The 19461-nt window shown below is 43.4% G+C and overlaps 1 protein-coding gene across 2 annotated transcripts in view; it reads right to left on the bottom strand.

Moving 5' to 3' along the window:
• Positions 1–19461, bottom strand: part of FLI1 (Fli-1 proto-oncogene, ETS transcription factor) — a 136781-nt gene that overhangs the window by 69910 nt on the left and 47410 nt on the right. For both annotated transcript variants that reach the window (XM_073603288.1, XM_073603289.1), the window contains one exon: positions 386–534. In XM_073603288.1, the coding sequence (XP_073459389.1) occupies positions 386–534 (149 nt within the window). The remainder of the gene's footprint in view (positions 1–385; positions 535–19461) is intronic.

Below are 19461 nucleotides of genomic sequence, written 5' to 3'. Positions count from 1 at the left end.
TGCCTATGCAGTTCATGGCTGTGCTCACAAATGTCTGACACAGATCAGCCGTGGCTGTAGTTTCTCACCTTGTGACTCGTTACAAAGTTACAATGTACAGTCTAATCAATGGGAAGGGGGCTGAGGAAATGCCTCTTCCTGTCTGCAGCAGACTAATGCCATTTACGAAAGAGAAAAGGTAGAGATTGTTTAATAAATGATACTGTTACTCTATATTGTGAATATTCAGGAATTGATTCATGCAGACTTGTAAAGTTGCTGACAGGACCACTTTAATGTGTCAATATTTCCATTGTCTTGATACGTAAAAAAAAAAAAAAAAGCATTGAGATTATCTCCTGTATGCACATTTATACCTCACATTACAATTGGAGTGAAGAATTACCTGCAGGCACAATGACCCTTCTTTCATTCGTTGTCATGTTTGGTGGAGGAGCGCTCTTCTCATCCATGAAGGTGTTGTAAGCCATCCCATTATTCTCCGACCCAATGAGTTTGCTACATTTGTTGACGCTGCAATCCACAGGGGATTCCCTATAAAACAGAACAGGCTTTTATGATGAAAAAACATAACAACTTTGACCAAGCTTAGATTTATGAGTTCAGCACAACGTTTGGTGATAACTACACACACAAAAGGGTTATTGACTTTTCCATGCTGTTTATTTATTTTATTTATTTATTTATTTATTTGATTTTAGATGTAATTAGATTATTCAAAATGGGGTTATCCCATACGTGGGTTATATAGTTAGTCTGATTGAAAAAAGATGCACCTAGTACACCTAGTTCAACCAATAAAAGGGGAAAAAAAATGTACAATCCTATACAGACAATCCCCTACCCACAAGTGATCCAGAGGAAGGCAAAAAAAACCCCAGCAAAGCTTGATCCAACTTGCTCTAGCCGGGGAAAAATGTCCTTCCTGATCCCCCAAGAGGCAATCGGATATTCACTGGATCAACTTTTCCTATAAATGTTAGTGTCTAGTTTTATAATGTACATTTAGAAAAGAATCCAGTCCTTTTTTTTAAAGCAACCTACTGAGCTGGCCTGGCCAGAACCATCTCTTGAGGCAGTCTATTCCACATTTTCAGTGCTCTTACTGTGAAGAAGCCTTTCGGTATTTGGAGATTAAATCACTTTTCCTCCAGATGTAGAGACTGCCCACCTTGTCCTCTGTGATGACCTTTAAGTGAATAACTCAACACCAAGTTCACTATATGCCCCTTATGTATTTATACATGTTGATCATATCCCGCCCCCCCCCCCCCCTTAATCTTCTCTTCTCAAGAGAGAATCAATTCAGTTATTCTAATCTTTCCTCATAGCTGAGCTCCTCCATCCTCCTTATCAGTTTGGCTGCCCTTCTCTGCACTTTCTCCAATTCCCCCGATATCCTTTTTGTGAACTGGCGCCCAAAACTGAACAGCATATTCCAGATGAGGTCTTACTAATGATTTGTACAGGGGCAAAATGATATCTCTCTCTCTGGAGTCTATACTATGGGTGCTCAACCTGTGGCCCTCCAGCTGTTGCGGAACTACAAGTCCCATGAGGTACTGTAGGTACAAGCAAGACTACCAAAGGCAGAGGCATGATGGCACTTGTAGTTCCACAACAGCTGGAGGGCCACAGGTTGAGCACCCATGGTCTATACCTCTCAATAAACCAGAAGAATGGCAACAACAAGAAAGGATTTTGCTCGCTCTGGAAACCACTGCTTGGCATTGCGTGCCATCAATAAGCTTATGATCCACCAGAATACCTAGATCCTTCTCCACCATTGACTCCCCCAGTTGTACCCCCCCCTAGTATGTATGATGCATGCATATTCTTATCCCCCAAGTGCATAACTTTACATTTATCAACATTAAACCTCATCTGCCACATAGTTGCCCAATTAGACAGTGCATTGAGGTCGGCTTGTAAATTGGAGACATCCTGTAAAGACATTATTCCACTGCATAGCTTGGCGTCATCTGCTAAGACTGAAATGGTACTTTTAATCACAGCCCCCATATCATTTATAAATGTATTAAAAAGTAAAGGTCCCAAAACTGAACCTTGGGGTACACCACTGACAACACTAGACCATTCAGAGTAAGAGCCACTTTTCTATCTATTTACAAACTGATTTTTCCAGGCTTGTAGACTTAACCTTACACTCTAGCCACGTGTGGGGAACTGTGTCAAACGCTTTTGCAAAATCCAAGTATACCACGTCCACAGCCACCCCTCTGTCCAAGGTTTTACTTTCCTCATAAAAAAGAAATCAGATTTGTCTGACAACTTCTGTCTCTCATGAATCCATGCTGTCTGTTGCTTAAAATATTATTTTTTTCCAGCAAGAGCTCATCTATGTGATCTTTTATTAAACTCTCCAGTATCTTCTCGACTATAGAAGTCAAACTTAAGGCCCATACACACGATCTGACTTTCTGACAACAAACATGCAAATTAGCAAATTTTAAGGCAACATCCGCCCGTGTGTACGCTCCATCAGACAAACTTTTTCGGTTTTCATCGGACAAATGTTGGCTGTGCGAAAAGACAAACTTGGCGGCAACAAAAGTCCGACGTCGGCAAGTCCGATCGTGTGTACACAAAACCATCGGACTTTAGTACAAAGTAAAAACACGCGTGCTCAGAACCAAGTCAAAAGATCAGACAACAATACAGAAGTTGACCAAAGGGTGGCACCGGAGAATTGAACGTCCTCTTTTGAAGTGTTGTTATTACGTTGAAACGTCACTACGTTCGTGTTTGTTGCCTAAAAAGTCCTGCCGTGTATATACTTAACAAGTTCACGGCCAACGCCCTTTGTACAGAAATCCACGGGAAAGTTTGTATAAAGTCCGATCGTGTGTATGAGGCTTAACAGATCTATAGTTACTTGGTAAAGACTTTGATCCCTTTTTAAATATAGGCACCACATTGGCCCTACGCTAATCCAGTGGTACTATCCCAGTAATAAAAAATCCCTAAAAATTAGAAACAATGGCTTTGAAATGACAGAGCTCAATTCTTTAAGGATCCGTGGGTGTATGCCATCTGGTCTAGATGCTTTATTCACCTTTTATGCTGCCTAAATATTTCTGGACCATATCAATTTTGAGCCATTGTGGATCATACCATCCCCATTATTTTTTTTTTTAAAGGTGTAATTTTTTATTGTTTTATACACAAACAAACAACTAATACATAGGTATACATTCAAGCGAACATCACTCAGATCGTAACGAAAACAAAACCAGTATTCAGGTATCCAGTCAATATACATAAAGCGACTTGACAATTGCATATCTAATCTGCTTGTTTTGATCGTTCTGGAATCTAGGTATATGCATATATTTAACATAATCTAATGATACAGTTTCATCCCACAGATCAGGGGGCAGGTGGTATGGTACAATCTGAGCTAACCCAGGAATCCCAAATCTTGGAAAAAATTTTAGGGCATCCTCTGGCTTCATATGTCAACTTATACAAGGGGATAGCATGGTTAACAATAGTGAGCCAGAAGGTTATGGTAGGTGAGGATTGAGATTTCCAATGCATAGTTATTTTTGGCATAAAACAGAACTATACGTAGAAAAGTTTGTACATTCTTAGATGGTCCATCATCCATATATCCTAATAGGCATCACAGGGGATTACATATATTAGGTACCTGAGTTATTGAGCTAATAAAGGCCGTAACCTCTGGCCAGAATATTCTTTTAATCGGTGGACATTTCCAAATTGGATGAAAGAACGTGCCATTAGCCATTCCACACCGGGAACATGGAGCGGAGGGTATTCTATGCAGTCTATAAAGCAAGCAGAGTGTAAAGTAGGACCTGGATAGCAATTTAGTTTGGATCACCTTGTCTCGGGATGAAATGACAGAGGCGACCTGGACAGGAAGCACCTTCTGCCAGATATCCTCTGTCAGCTTGGGTATGTCAGAATGCCATTTACGTTCAGTGGCGCAAAGCCTGTTGGTCGTGGTGTGGAGTAGATTTTTATAGTATGTGTAGCACTAACCCCCGAAGGAGCTGCTGATTTATATTGGGCTGTTACCGTCACCTCTTTACCCGTGATTTCACCAATACCAGAACTTAGAGTCCATGTTGAGCTTTGCATCTGACAATGTAGGCACCAGTCACTTTAGTACTTTTCCAATGCTTTAATGGGAGATAACTGGAAGAAGTAGCAGGAAAGAGGTAGAAGAAGAGTTGCAGGAAACTTCAAATACCTTTTTTTTCTTTGAATCACTGAGGAACTAAAATCTCGAGGACGAATATACCTTCAGTCCAAGATTAAATCTTTGCCCACCCGGATAGGTCTCTCTCACTGACCTAGCAGCCAAAGCGTAGCACGAACAAAAAGTCTCTGCCACAGACTTGAGATGAACAATTTAACTGTACGATCCTCTGCCACAGGACATAGTAGTTTTAGATGAACAGCAACACAGTACCAGAACCTTTAAGCCGACCCGTCAGTACTTGTGCGGTAGATTAGGTTAAGATGCATCCTCCAATTGAGCCACCAGGCCCTTCTTGAGACCAGCCTTCCGCACGGTCCTCTCCAAGATGGGTCCTCCCCTGGGTCTTCTCAATTGTCCAGCTTCTTCCCGCAGGACAGACAGCACAGGACCATCTCTGTAGTAGTAGTAGGCCCCAGACAGGCTTCTGGGCCTACTTGCACGGCTGCAGCAACGCAGCCCTCTGGCCTGGAGGGCCACGAGGTAAAAATGACTCTTAGCACATGGCGTCTGTCCCTTAAATACTCTCTCCCAGAATGCATAGCAGTGGACCACCTCTGCCAAATTACCTCTAGGAAAGAAGAGCACTCAATAAACTTTAGCTTGTTGCTTTTCCAACACCGACCTATGGTGACAACGACACCTACAGGCAACAGTGTGGAACTGCATGCAACACAGCCAATGCTGGAACAGAGGCTAATTTAGCCATAGATTAACTCTGAACTATATACAAAATAAATGACCCACTAAAATTACATATAAGCGCCTGATCAAAAATCTGCCAGCGCTACATATCTAGAGCAGGATTTCTCAACTAGGGTTCCTCCAGTGGTTGCTGGGGGTTCCTTGAGAAATGAGCAATTTCTGCCTCTCAGATAAGTTCCCACTGCCACCATTGATATTTTTAGCTATCTGTAAGGGGTAATTCTTCCCAGTGAACACAAGTGTAAGGAGCATTCTTCCCACTGACCATCACACTAATGTATCATGAGTTGTAGATATAGTAATTTTTATCAGGGGTTCCCTAAGACCAGAAAGTTATATCAAGGGTTCCTTAGTGTTGAAAAGGTTGAGAAAGGCTGATGTAGAGACAAGTTTTGTATGAGAGGGATCTGGTTAATAACTGTTCAATCAGGGAAGGTTTGATATCCATGTTACGAAGGCCAAACTGTGTTGCGGCAGTGTGATGTATCTGTAAATGTTGGAAATCTGCTTTGGGGGGAGACCGAAGTCTCTTTGAAAGTCCACAAAGGAGTGAAACATGTTATCTAGGAAGAGATGTGAGATTACTTTCACCTCCCGTTTAAACCAGAAGCCCCCATCTGTTCCATGGAAAAATTCTTGCAGCCGTGCGTTGTCCAACAGCGGGGCATTCTGTGAGTACGTGGTTCGTGAATCGGATGGCAATAGCTTAGAGCAGTGTTTCTCAACTCCAGTCCTCAAGGCACACTAACAGGTCATGTTTTCAGCTTTTCCATTATTTTGAATGGGTGATTATATCAGTTTCACTGCCTTAGTAATTACCACAGCAGTTTCATCTGAGGGAAATCCTGAAAACATGACCTGTTGGGGCGCCTTGAGGACTAGAGTTGAGAAACACTGGCTTAGAGAGTTTACATATCCGTAGGGTCATTGCTAGAACAGTTGTACCACCTCTTCCCCTGAGTGACATTCTGTGTATGAGTTTCTGAAAAGATTCATAGGAGGTAAGGATGGCTGCCTCCAAAGCAGTGGCCGCACTGTTGGCTTTGGGATAGAACCACCAATGCGCCAGTTACGAGGCCACATAATAGGTTTGAAGGCAAGGAAGTGCCAGACCCCCTTCCAGAAAGGGTAGTTGCAAGGTGATTTTTGCCATCCGAACCGCTCCTCCCCTCCAGATAAAGTTAGTGAGGACAGAATCTATCTCTTTGAATTTGGCTTTAGTGATATAGATTGGTGAATTACTCAAAATATACTAGAAGTGCAGCAGAAAAATCATTTTAAAAATATTTATCCTACCTAGTAATGTTAAAGGAAGATATGACCATATCTTTAGTGTGTTCCTACCAATAAGAGGGTCCAGATACATTTTTACGTATGAGGAGATAGGGTGCTGTATCAACCCCCAGAGAATGAAAAGAGTGGCAGGAGGCAAAACTATAGAGCAGCCTTTCTCAACCTTTTCAACACAGAGGAACCCTTGAAATAGTTCTCCAGTCTCGGGGAACCCCTGCTAAAAATGAGAAATCTATAACTCATGATACATTAGTGTGATGGTCAGTGGGAAGAATGGTGCTTACATTTGTGGTCATTGGGAAGAATTACCTCCTTACAGATAGCTAAAAAGATCAATGGTGTCGGTGGGAACTTATCCGAGAGGCAGAAATGGCCCAATGCTGAAGGAACACCTAGCAACCTTTGGAGGAACCCTGGTTGAGAATCACTGCTTTGGAGGTTGTCTGGTCTGTCATAAATAGGAGAGATTTATCCCAGTTTACCTGGAAACCTGAGAAATTACCAAACCGCCAGATAGTATCCAGCAGGGCTGGGAGAGACGACTGGGGGTCCGCCAAATATATCAGCATGTCTGCATAAAGGGATACCTTTTCTTCCAGACCCCCAATCGTCAATCCCACAATCGCCCCACTGGATCGTATCAGTGCCGCAAGTGGTTCTATCGCTAGTGAGAGCAGCAGTGGCGACAGAGGACACCCCTGTCTGGTGCCTCTTTATTAGAAAGGGATTGGTTATGGAAGCATTCACTCTTAGTCTAGCCGTAGGCTTATGATACAGTAGTTGTACCCATCTAATAAAGGCATTGCCAAATCCGAATTTAGCCAAGACTTCTAGTAGATACAGCCATTCGACCGAGTCGAAGACCTTATGACCATCCAGGGCCAAAATGGCCCGAGAGCCCATGGTATCATGAATCGCCTGCATGTTAGTGAAAAGCCTGCGCAGATTAATGGTAGTCGATCGCCCTGGGATGAATCCAGTCTGATCTGCTCCAATAAGAGTAGTGATGACTGTATTCAATCTCCGGGCAAAATCTTCACGTCTGAGTTTATTAGCGAAATAGGTCGGTACGATTCCTAAGAACGTGGTCCTTATGGGGTTTAGGGATAAGGACAATCAGCGCCTCCGACATGGAGGACGGCAACTGTCCCATCTTTAGGGCGAAGTTATATACCCGAAGCAAGTGTGGGATCAGTAATTCTCTAAAATGCGTGTACCACTCTATGGGGAATCCATCTAGTCCCGGCGTTTTATTCCTGGCAAAGGACTGGATGGCCTCCCCTATTTCCTCAGTCATCAAGGGAGCATCAAGCAGTGAAGCCTGAGGGTCCTGGAACTTTGGAAGTAAGATGTTAGATAGATAGTCATCTAGTTCCACAATAGTGTAGTGCGCCCTAGAGGAGTATAACGTAGAATAAAACGTAACAAATGCCTCCATTATTTCTGTGTTTTATTCAACTATGATTCCCTCTGAGTTCCTAATTCTCAGAATGTTGCATGGCTGATAGTCAGGTCTGGAAAGATATGCTAACAGGCGACTGTTCTTGTCGCCAAACTCAAAAAGCCACTGATTCTGATACAGCAACTTTTTTTGGGTGCGTTCCAGGAGCGCCAGATCCAATTCTCTAGCCCTGCGTCTCCAAACAACATGTGTTTTAGGAGTAGAAGTTGTAGCGTATGCGGTCTTGTTCTCCCTGAGTCCCCCTTCTGTATCCACCAGTCTGGACTGAGATGCCTTACGGGCCTGCCCAATAGCTGCAGTGAAAGAGCCATGCGTGGTGGCTTTAAAGGCATCCCACACCAGAGGGATGGAGGCGCTCTGTTTGTTGGTTATCCAATAGGATTTTATTTCGGCCAAGCTCTGATCAACAACAGCCTGGTCAGCCAGCCACAGTGGGCTCAACCTCCATATTCGATAAGAGGAAGGTGTTCCCATAGCAAGGTCCATCATCAAAGGAGAGCGATCGGACATCGCTCTAGGGAGGTACTTGACCTCAGACACCATATTAAGCATAGCTGATGAGACCAGACCTAGATCAATGCGTGACAGTGTACCGTGAGAGTCAGAGTATTCTCTGACGTCCGCATGTTTCCACCTCCAGGCCTCCACCAGGTCAAATTGAGTCAGAAAGGTGCCTAAGGGCGTGGGGGGCGATGTAGAGCATTGGAAACTATCAACGGAGCTGTCAAGGACTGTGTTGTAGTCACCCGCTATCAATAAGGGGCCCTCTGCAATTTCCAGGATTGTGCCCATTACTCGCTCAAAGAATTGTTTAGTAAAGGGTGGTGGAACATACAGGCTAGTGATTGTATATGGTTTACCAAGGAGTTCAAGCACTAAGATTACAAAGCAGCCACTCAGATCTAGTTTGATGTGTTTAATCGTGACAGGAGCTGATTTGGCTATAAGGATAGATGTACCTCTAGCATATGTTTGGGGGGGGGGGGGGGGATGTGGAGGTAATAGTCATCTAGGGTAAATGACTTCAAGGCAATATATGGCAAGATGTTGGTAGGTGTCCCCAGCTTCTTGTGGAGAGGAGTGAGGAGGAGGACGAGAAAGCATTGTGGCGCTCTCCCCCCCCTCCCCCCCCGGTAACATAAGCCAAATAGGGGGTGTCAAACAGGAGGTAAAGAGATCTATTTGTAGGGCTTTCAGATTCAGCGAGGAGGAGACCTGCTGGTTTTGTGGATCCGGAGTTCCTAGGGTATCCACCCAGTGTGCTGCTTCCTTAGGATCAGCAAAAAAGTAGGCCTTGCCCTGATGAATGACCCGCAGCCGTGCAGGATATTGCATGCTGTAGGTACTCTATGAGCTCGTTCAATGGCAAATAGTGGTGAAAAAGTGGAGGCGCCAAAAGTGGATGTCAGCCATCTTTCCATAAATGTCTCAGGGGCCCTTCCCTCTGAACCCTCTGGGAACCCCAGAAAGCGCAGATTATTATGCCTCAGGTGATCTTCCATGTCAGTAAGCTTGTCAGTGGTGTAACTCTGAGCTTGACGCAGCTCTCTAACTGAGGCCCGCAAGGGACGTGTCTCGTCTTCCAGCTCTCCAATGCGTTGTTCAGCATTAGGCACTCTGTGCCAGAGGTTGTGCACATCCTGTTTTAGGGAGGATAGGTCAGTTTTAATGTAGTCCATTGTGCTGAATGGCCTCCATGATCTGTGCCAGGGTTGGTTCTACAGGGCCTATGTCAGCATTGCCTGCAATAGGGGTGGCAGGATCTGTGTCCTCAGCAGGAGAGAATAGGAAGGGATCCTCCTGGCTAGAAGCGGAGGGACGCTGTGACTCGCCCTTCCCTGAGAGCTGCTGCGCCGCGGAGGAGAAAGAGGGCGGCTGGCTGTGTCTGTGTGAAGAATTCTGGCCGGCGCTATCTTGCTTCTGCCCTCATGGCGGCATCGGTGGCGTGAATCCCGGGGCATTCTCCATCGGCGGGCCGTATTTGACCATCGCCTGGTGGGCTCTAGGATCCCATGAGGCTGTGGGGGCAGAAGGGGCCCCTAAAGAGCGGACGGGTCTGCAGGGTCAGGTGAGAATAAGTGCGGCACAGACGGAGCTCAAGCAACTCGCGTCCTCGCATCCCGGTCGTTGGCCACGCCCCCACCATCCCCATTATAGTCATGAGCTCCCCCATGCTTCTTTGTATACATAGAGCTGAAGAAGGTATTTAATACAATTGCCTTCTCTTTGTCTCCAGTCACCCACTCTATATTATTTTTAGTCGATTTGATCATGCTAATTGATTTGGCTTGACAATATTTGCATGTACACTATATTGCAAAAGTATTGGGACACCTGCCTTTACATGCACAAGAACTTTAATTTCATCCCAGTCTTATGCCCCGTACACACGGTCGGATTTTCCGATGGAAAATGTCCGATCGGAGCGTGTTGTCGGAAATTCCGACCGTGTGTGGGCTCCATCGGACATTTTCCATCGGATTTTCCGACACACAAAGTTGGAGAGCAGGAGATAAAATTTTCCGACAACAAAATCCGTTGTCGGAAATTCCGATCGTGTGTACACAAATCCGACGGACAAAGTGCCACGCATGCTCAGAATAAATAAAGAGATGAAAGCTATTGGCCACTGCCCCGTTTATAGTCCCGACGTACGTGTTTTACGTCACCGCGTTTAGAACGATCGGATTTTCCGACAACTTTGTGTGACCGTGTGTATGCAAGACAAGTTTGAGCCAACATCCGTCGGAAAAAATCCTAGGATTTTGTTGTCGGAATGTCCGAACAAAGTCCGACCGTGTGTACGGGGCATTAGTCTGTAGGGTTACATTTTGTGTTGGCCCACCCTTTGCAGCTATAACAGCTTTAATTCTTCTGAGAAGCCTGTTCACAAGGTTTAGGAGTGTATCTATGGGAATGTTTGACCATTCTTCCAGAAGCGCATTTGTGAGGTCAGGTACTGATGTTGAACGAGAAGGCCTGGCTCACAGTCTCCACTCTAATTCATCCCAAAGGTGTTCTATCGGGTTGAGGTCAGGACTCTGTGCAGGCCAGTCAAGTTCCTCCACCCCAAACTCGCTCATTCGTGTCTTTACGAACCTTGCTTTGTGCACTGGTCCAAATCATTTGGTGGAGGGGGATTATGATGTGGGGTTCTTGTTCAGGGGTTGGGCTTGGCCCCTTAATTCCAGTGAAGGGAACTCTTAAGGTGTCAGCATACCAAGACATATTGGACAGTTTCTTGCTACCAACTTTGTGGGAACAGTTTGGGGATGGTCCCTTCCTGTGCCAACATGACTGCACACCATAATATAATATTACAAAGAATTTCCAGAGCACTATGGGTTATCAAGAGACACAACAATGCATTTGTTCATTCTTTGCTAGGCTAGGCTCTTTTGCTGTGTCTCACTGACTGAGCTGGGTAATAGACAAGTTACTTCAGTAAGTCACTATTCTGATTAATTCATTGGTATGTACATGTTAATTTGAGCTAGTGAGGTCTATAAGCAGGATGTTTATCGCAGGAGGAAGGACACTGGAAAGCATATGAATAGGAGCAAAAGCTCCACATGTTGGCTGCAATGGAAAATATAAAATATTAATATGCTTTTTTTTTTAAGAAAATTTGGCCTCACCACAATAGAATAGGAAAGTGTAAAAGAAAAATCGTAAAATACAAACAACAAAAAACCTTTATATGTACTGTTTATCCAACCAAAACTTTTTTTATGTATGTGGATAGAGTGGGGAAGGATTAGCTCTCCTGTTATATTTTACTGCTGTCTGGAGATCTGTTGAAGAGGTTTCCCCTCATTTCCTGTTTTATAGTTAGTTCACCTTTACAAAAAACTAACTCTGTTTCTATACACTGTTGTACTTATCTTCGGCAATTTTGTGCTGTCAGGGTATCTCACAGCCACTCCAGCAGTCTGGGATTTGAAATCCCCGCTGTTCTCCCTGTTCTCCATCATCGCTTCAAGGGCAGATCAGATAAATTCTGATTGATCAGCGCCGCCACATGCACAGGAATTCGGTCATCTCGGCACACAGGCATATGCAACTTAGTGTGCATTTTAAAGATAACTGCAAGCAGGCAGGCAGGTTTATTTTATTGCAGAAGAGACCTTGCATGTCTCTTCTGCAATTTTTGAAATGGTTACTGAACCCTCGTTTTCTTTTTTCAAATAATAAACATATCATACTTATCTCTTCTGTGCAGTTGGGTTTGCACAGAGTGGCCCCGATCCTCCTCTTCTGGGGTCCCTCTGCGGCGCTGGTAGCACCTCCTCTTCTGGAGTGCCCAATCGGAGAAGTGCTCTCCTTCGAGACACCCCTGTGTCTATTGACACAGACAGCAGGACTCGGCCCCGCCCCCCCGCATCATTGGATTTGATTGACAGTTGCAGGAGCCAATGGCTGCACTGCTATCAATCTATCCAATCAGGACATGAGACACTGGCTGGAGTTGGTGTGCTTGTTCCCATCGCGGGAATTATGGGGCTCGGGTAAGTAAAATGGGGGCTCGGGGGGCTGCTGCATGACAGGAGGTTTTTCATCTTAATGCATAGAATGCATTAAGGTGGTTTACAACCCCTTTAACCACTTCCCGACCAACCGCTGTAGTTATACTGCGGCAGGTTGGCTCCCCTGCGCGAGCCGTCGTAGCTATACGTGGGCTCGTGGGGTTGGTGTAGCAGACGCACGCGCGCCTGCTGCACAGCGGGGGGTGCCGATGCTTGTGGCCGACGTTCGCGATGACCACCAGCCACGAGCGATCATGAGCAGGAGAGACAGAACAGGGACGAGTGTGTGTAAAAACACACTTCCCTGTTCTTTTCTGACAGGAGTGACAGATTGTGTGTTCCTATTAGCTAGGAACCACGATCCGTCACTTCCTCCAGTCAGTCCCCTCCCCCTTCAGTTAGAATCACCTCCCAGGGAACACAGTTAACCCCTCGATCACCCCCTAGTGTTAACCCCTTCACTGCCAGTGACATTTTTACAGTAATCAATGCAATTTTATAGCATTGATCGCTGTATTAATGCCAATGGTCCCAAAAATGTGTCAGAATTGTCCGATGTGTCCGCCATAATGTCGCAGTCATGATAAAAGTCACAGATCTCCGCCATTATTAGTAAAAAAAAAAAATAATAATCAAAATGCTATAAATCTATCCCCTATATTGTAGACGATATAACTTTTGTGCAAACCAATCAATATACGCTTATTGCAAATTTTTTTTTTTACCAAAAATATGTAGAATACATATCGGCCTAAACTGAGGAAAAAAAATGTTTTTTATATATTTTTTGGGGGGATATTTATTATAGCAAAAAGTTTTAAAAAAATGGAATTTTTTCAAAATTGTCGCTCTTTTTTTGTTTATAGCGCAAAAAATAAAAACCGCAGAGGCGATCAAATACCACCAAAAGAAAGCTCTATTTGTGGGAAAAAAAGGAAGTCAATTTTGTTTGGGAACAATGTCGCATGACCAGTGTTATATGATTTGTACCAGTAGTCTCCAAACATTCTAAACAAAGGGCCGGTTTATTGTCCTTCAGACTTTAGGAGGGCCAGACTATGGCCAGTGGGAGTGTAAATTTTTTTGGCATCAGTGGGAGTAAACATTTGGTATTAGGGGGAGGAATAGTGCCCCATAATTGGTTTCATGGGGAGGAATAGTACATCATTTTTGGTGTTAGTGGGAGAAATGGTGCCCCAATGTTGGTGGCAGAATAGTGTCTCATATCATTGGGAGGAATAGTGCCCCAAGGGCCACATCTGGCCCTTGGGCCGCAGTTTGGAGACCACTGGTTTGTACCAACCCCTGCAACTGTCACTTTTGCAGGAAAGCTTGGTCCGCATATAAATGTACAGAAAAATATAAAGGCCTATGAAGCTAAAAAAAGAAATCCATATAATAGAAATAATAATCTCATATATTGGTATTATTTTCATAGTTGCCAATATTGTTTGCTAGTATAACACAAGCCCCCAACTTCTCACTTCAAACAAGTGACATTTTGACATTACAAGATGTACTTATCTGACAGTTATGAATTTCAACACAGAATGCATTTCAAAATGAGTCACATGACAAAGTCACACCACTATTTTCCAAATCTGAATGATGTAATCTTTAGATATAAGCTGGTCTCTAGGTCTGACAGCTCTGCTCCCCAGATGTGCACAAGAACATTCTTGCTCTCCTACTATACGATACACTTTACATAATATTTGGCATATGCTTATGTCATGTCTGGCAATACACACCTATTCATTGTATTTTATATGGCGTTTTGTTTAAAATCCGCATTGATAACTTTACAGACGTCCATTTGGCAGCTGGCTATGAACAAAGGCAGCACATGGGACAATCCTACAAAGGGAGATTTACAGAGAGGAGCACAGTTTTCTTTTTAAAGTATGCATTGCTCGTAAATGTATGCTGTTAAAAAAAATCTCACTTACAAACTGCGCACACCTAAAGTAAATAGTCTGCACTGCAGGATTGTGATCAGAATATGTCCTTTGGGAAGTTTTATGCTGCAAAGGAATTTTTTACAAGCTGTTCAGGAATTCTTAAAAACAAATTTGGCAAATTAGAAACCTGGAGCAAATTGCACAGTTAAAAATAAAAAAACCCACAAAAATGGGGCTAAAGGCAAATGTAAATAACAACTGATGCAGAGAAAAAGGAGTCGGCAATCTATTTTGAAATCAAGCTGCACAACAAGCTGTAAAGGCTTCTCCGACACTGACATTTTTTATACAAATTATATGGAGGCAGTCAGCAAACCCTCAACTTAAAATGTCATTAGACCCAGACTATGAAAAACTCTCATTACATGCTTTATACCAGAGTCTGCATACTCAAGAAGCCACTAAAACATTTGTTTTTCGGAGAGTTAAATATACCTGATTGGTCCTGCCTTCATCTGTCCCCACTGCAGGTTGAGATTGTGTATACCAGTTGGTGTCCTCTATGGAGCATGCTCCAATTTCAGTTTCCTTCTAAACTCCTCATGTTATTTATCTGTGCAGCCAACATGACTAAAGAGTCACAGTGGTAAATTACACTCCCCTCTCTCCCTCCTCCTCCATGTCTTTCTATTGCAAAACACTATGGGGGCAGGATATAGTATGCTGATTGATTATATTCACTAAGAATTGCACAAAAAGCTTAGTTTTAATATCAATCAGTATTAAATATATCAAATATAATTGCTAATACTTGTAAAGTAAAAAAGGAGCATTGGATGCAAAATGAAAGCTAGTCTCAAGCATTTTTGACTCTGCCTACACCATATTAATGCACAAACATTAATGCAAAAAAAAATACACATTTGATGTGTTTGATGCTTTTTTTTTTTGTTTGTTTTTTAATCATGTCAGCACCAATCAAGGCTGTGCAGACACAGACACTGTAGAGAGCATACATCAGAGTAGTAGAATCCCCTCCCAAGGCTCTTTCCCTGCAGATGCCAAAGAACAGGGAGAGATTATATAACCAAACAACAGCGCTGCAGGAATAAGGTACTTAGAGGATTTAAAAAAAAAAAAAACAGAGCTGTGATATATATGATTTATGCAAAAGATATATGACGATTAACACTTCTCTGTTTTGTATCACTTTAAACACTGCAAAGTATAACACTGCCTTAAAGTCATGCTCCAGACATGATCACAAAAATTACCCTTGCAGTAACCCCCCCCCCCCCAACCCCTGCACTGAAAGGGTTAAATGGTCATTAAGTCTAGGGACAGAGGAATAAGCTGTAACACTTGCATTACCTCCTGCTCTGGTAAGCTCCCTCTATCTGTGTAACCAGTCCCCTGAAGCCTGTACTCTAATGTACTCTGGCTAGTGGAGGCACACTGACATCATCAAGCGTGGCTTAGGACCAATAGTCCTGCACTGTATAGAAGGATGACGACTTAGGGCTTACCTGCAACCCTGATGGTGGGAGAGTTCCAAAGGCTGCCGGAATGATGAATAAGCTACTGTATTACAGCCTTTTTTTCGACCACTAGCCTCAACAAGCACTTAACCCTTGCACTGTGGAAGGGGGGGGTGGGTATGGGATAGCGTGCCCCCCCCCCCGTGTGCTTTGGTTCCTCTTGTCATCCCCTGGGTCACGGTAAGAAACAGTTGTGACATAGGGGTTGGCAGGAGGTTCCACGGCATGCAGTGGGGGACATGTTATCTGCCACATTCCGATGTGTAACAATAGCAGCCCGCGTTACATTCAAGTCATACTGTGAATAACTGTCATAGTTGGTTTAGCTCTCAACCAAACTGACAAGCCATCAAATGGCTGGTGTCATAACTGATCACATGTAGAGCATTATGGCAACTGCAGATCAAACCAAGGCTAAGATGGCAGCTTCCTTGGCTGTGAAGAATGAGGGGGTTTAGTTTCACTTTAACCTGCTAGAAAGCCAAGTATTCTTTTTCTTTTACAAGATTTTTCCCATCCAACTCCTCCTCCCAAGACCTCCTTCCTCTAGTTCCCTGACACTTCCTCCCACACTCACCCCTCCAGGACTTCAACACATACCACCCCAACATTCTCTGGAACTCTCTGCCCTAATCTGTCTGGTTATCTCCTATTCTTTTTCCAATTATTTTTTTGAAAATACATTTTTGACAGACAATAAGGTCAATAAAGTACCATTTCAACAACAGTGTTACAATAGCGGGTCAGTACATTTTGGACAGATTTTCCAACATAAATCCATAATAAAAAACACATTACCCAGTATAATATAGGCTTAGGGCAACCTTAAAGCCCACTATCAAACGTGTGGGAACCTAAAACAGAGCAAAGTGAGAAATTGTATGAAGGAATAGCGGGGGAAAAAAATGAGGGAAAGAAAGGCGAAAAGAAGAGGTTTACGGTTGATCACCATGCTCCAGACTACTGACCCCCTCCCCCTGCACCACCCCTCATGGTGACTGACTGGAGATATCTAATCCAGGGTTTCCAAATGTTTTCAAATCGATTTTGTTGATCAAAAAGGATACTAGCCCCTTTTTAATTTATCAAGATCCATGAAATGTTATTTTCACTAATGGTAAATGTATCACATAATTTTTCCATGCTCACGCTATGGTGGTATTGGCTGCCAAAAAGATGAGGGTCCTGAGATGTCTGGGCAGTTCACTCAAAAGATCTGAAAATCCGGCTGTCTTAACATTTTTGGGTATATTCAATCCAGTCACCGAGTAAACCAAACTGAAAATTCTTATCCAGAACTGTTTGACTTTAGGGCACGTCCACCAGATATGGAGCATTGTACCCTCCTGGCCGTACCCCCTGAAACAGAGAGGCGGAAGGAGGTACCATTGTGAGAATACTTTATAATTTGCCTCCATCAGGGAAGTGTTCGGACTTCCCCCTGTGCACCATTTGGACCAAACATCCTCATCAATAGTCACCCCAGCTCTGCCTCTCAGACTAACTGATAGGGGAGTTTAGAGCTCTGATCCATTAACAGAATATACAACTTTGAGATACTACCCCATGTCCAAGGACCACTCAGCCATTTGTTTTAAAAGATTCTAGTGGTGATGTCCCCAGGCTCTCGGCATAGTGTCTGTAAAAAATGGGTAATTTGGCTCCATCTGGGGCATTTCCAGAGTATCTCGAAAGTAAGAGGGTTTTCCAATGCCTTTTATGGTCTATAAAATGTGCTATTCTGTATAGACCTGTATTAATCCACCATGTGAACTGTTGCAGATGTTGTGGTTATCTTCTATTCTATTGGCCTTTAATAGATCCCTGAAAAAGTATGTCTTTAGGAAAGCCTTCCTGTACTAAATTTTAATTTTCTCCAAAAACTTTTCAGCACAGTGGCTTAATTATTAGCACTTCTGCCTTGGGTTCTCCCTGTGCTTGAGTGGGTTTCCTCCAGGTGCTCTGATTACCTCCCACACTCCAAAGGAATGCTGAAAGTTTAATGTGTGTGCGTGTATGTATGCATGTGAGTTAGAGATCTTGGATTGTAAGTTCCCTGAGAGTAGGGACCCATCCCCACAAAGTTACCCTTTTTTGTATCACTTGCCCCTCCCAATTAGATTGTAACCTCTCATGAACAGAGCCTCCCTAAAGCTGACAATACATGGTTTCGTTTTTTTTTTCGCTCAGCAATGTGGATGCAGGAGTCCTCCCTGCTGTATATAATATTCTGACAGCGGGACTCCCCCCGCTGTCAGAATGCACTGATCAGTGCTGCAGCCAATTGGTTACATGCACGAATTGAAGCAAAATTTTCCAGCAGGACCATTAGTGAGAAGTCTATCGATAAACTGATTTCTCATAAACGGGAACAGCCAAGGATGGATCGAAAATCATCCAGTTCCTGCTGAACAGGCTGAGTTTTGATCTACCTATAGCCAGCTTAACCAGCTTGAATTGTATTCTGACTGTAATGTCTCCCCTTATATTGTAAAGCACTGCACAATCTGCACATAAATCCTGTAGAATAATAATAATTCTTTGGAGCTAGGGACACTGTTGCTTTAAATTAACATGCACACACACAAAAAGGGACAATCTGGTCAGGCACCAATAACCCCTAAAAAATTAAACAGTTGCATTGTAGGAGGAAGCTGAAGCACCTAACGAAAACAAAGTGTACAAACTCCATGCAGATAGTGTCTCTGTATGCACTGATTTTGTGGTGGCATAGTACACAGTGTGTATGATAGCGTGCCCGCACTTCATGTCTGTTCTACAAAGGGGGATTATGGACATGTCTTGTTCCTTCACTTTTGCAGGCTCCTATTTTTTTCCAGCAGGCTTAGAGTTCTCAGCACTCGATCGGGGTATTTTGTAGCCGGTAATAGACCTGAGCCTCTCTGCAGATAGAGAGATGGGGGATTTCGCTCTGTAGTATGTTTCTCATCTCTCCAGAGGGTTAACAGTTCATCCGTAATTTTTTCCGAATGTCTCTGCTAGACTGCACAACGGGCTGGAGATGTTGACTAACATGTGTTTGAATTTAAGTTTTCATCTTTTGGCTACTGTTTTTCCAGGCAGCCGACCAAAGATCTCGTGTCAATCCCCGGAGGGGTTATGGAAGAGCCATTCTCAGGGTGTACGGGAGGCACAATTATACAATCATATTGTACATGGAAGCGGTTAAGGTTAATATCACTTGGCACACATATTACATAGAAAGTTCTCTGTTAGATTACATGAGACTTGTTCTCGGCACGCTTCCATATTTATAGGATGTGGCCTATATATATATTCTTTTAGAAGACATGCGTGTCTTAAAGGGAAACAGGATTTATTTTAGAAATATGAAAGTGCCTTTAAAGTGACACTAACCTATCCTTATTCTCCAAAAATAGTCCACACATATCCACTACTTAATAACCCTTTAATCTATTTTTTTGTGAAATAGTTTCTTACTGTGTTTTTCTGCCTCCTTGTAACTAATATCCTCTGTCAGCTCCCAATTTTCCCCTTTCTTCTGTTTGGAAGGAGCAGTGCACAGTAGTTGTAGTCATGTGTGCTGCCCTATGAACATTACAGATCCCAAAGTCCAAAGTCCATCTCAGGAGCGAGCAAGAAAGGGTGGCTGCATTCCTACATACAGTGGAACCATGAAAAACAAATGTAGCCACCTTTAACAGGAAGTCGGATCACAGCACCAAAAGTATTAAAAAAGTTTAAAATTTACAAATTTTGTAAGGCAGCTCCAAAAATGACTATTCACATATACTATATGTCCTCC

The sequence above is a fragment of the Aquarana catesbeiana genome, linkage group LG10 (genome assembly GCF_042186555.1).
Source record: "Aquarana catesbeiana isolate 2022-GZ linkage group LG10, ASM4218655v1, whole genome shotgun sequence".
Taxonomy (NCBI): Eukaryota; Metazoa; Chordata; class Amphibia; order Anura; family Ranidae; genus Aquarana; species Aquarana catesbeiana.
This window is presented reverse-complemented; position numbering and strand designations above follow the sequence as displayed.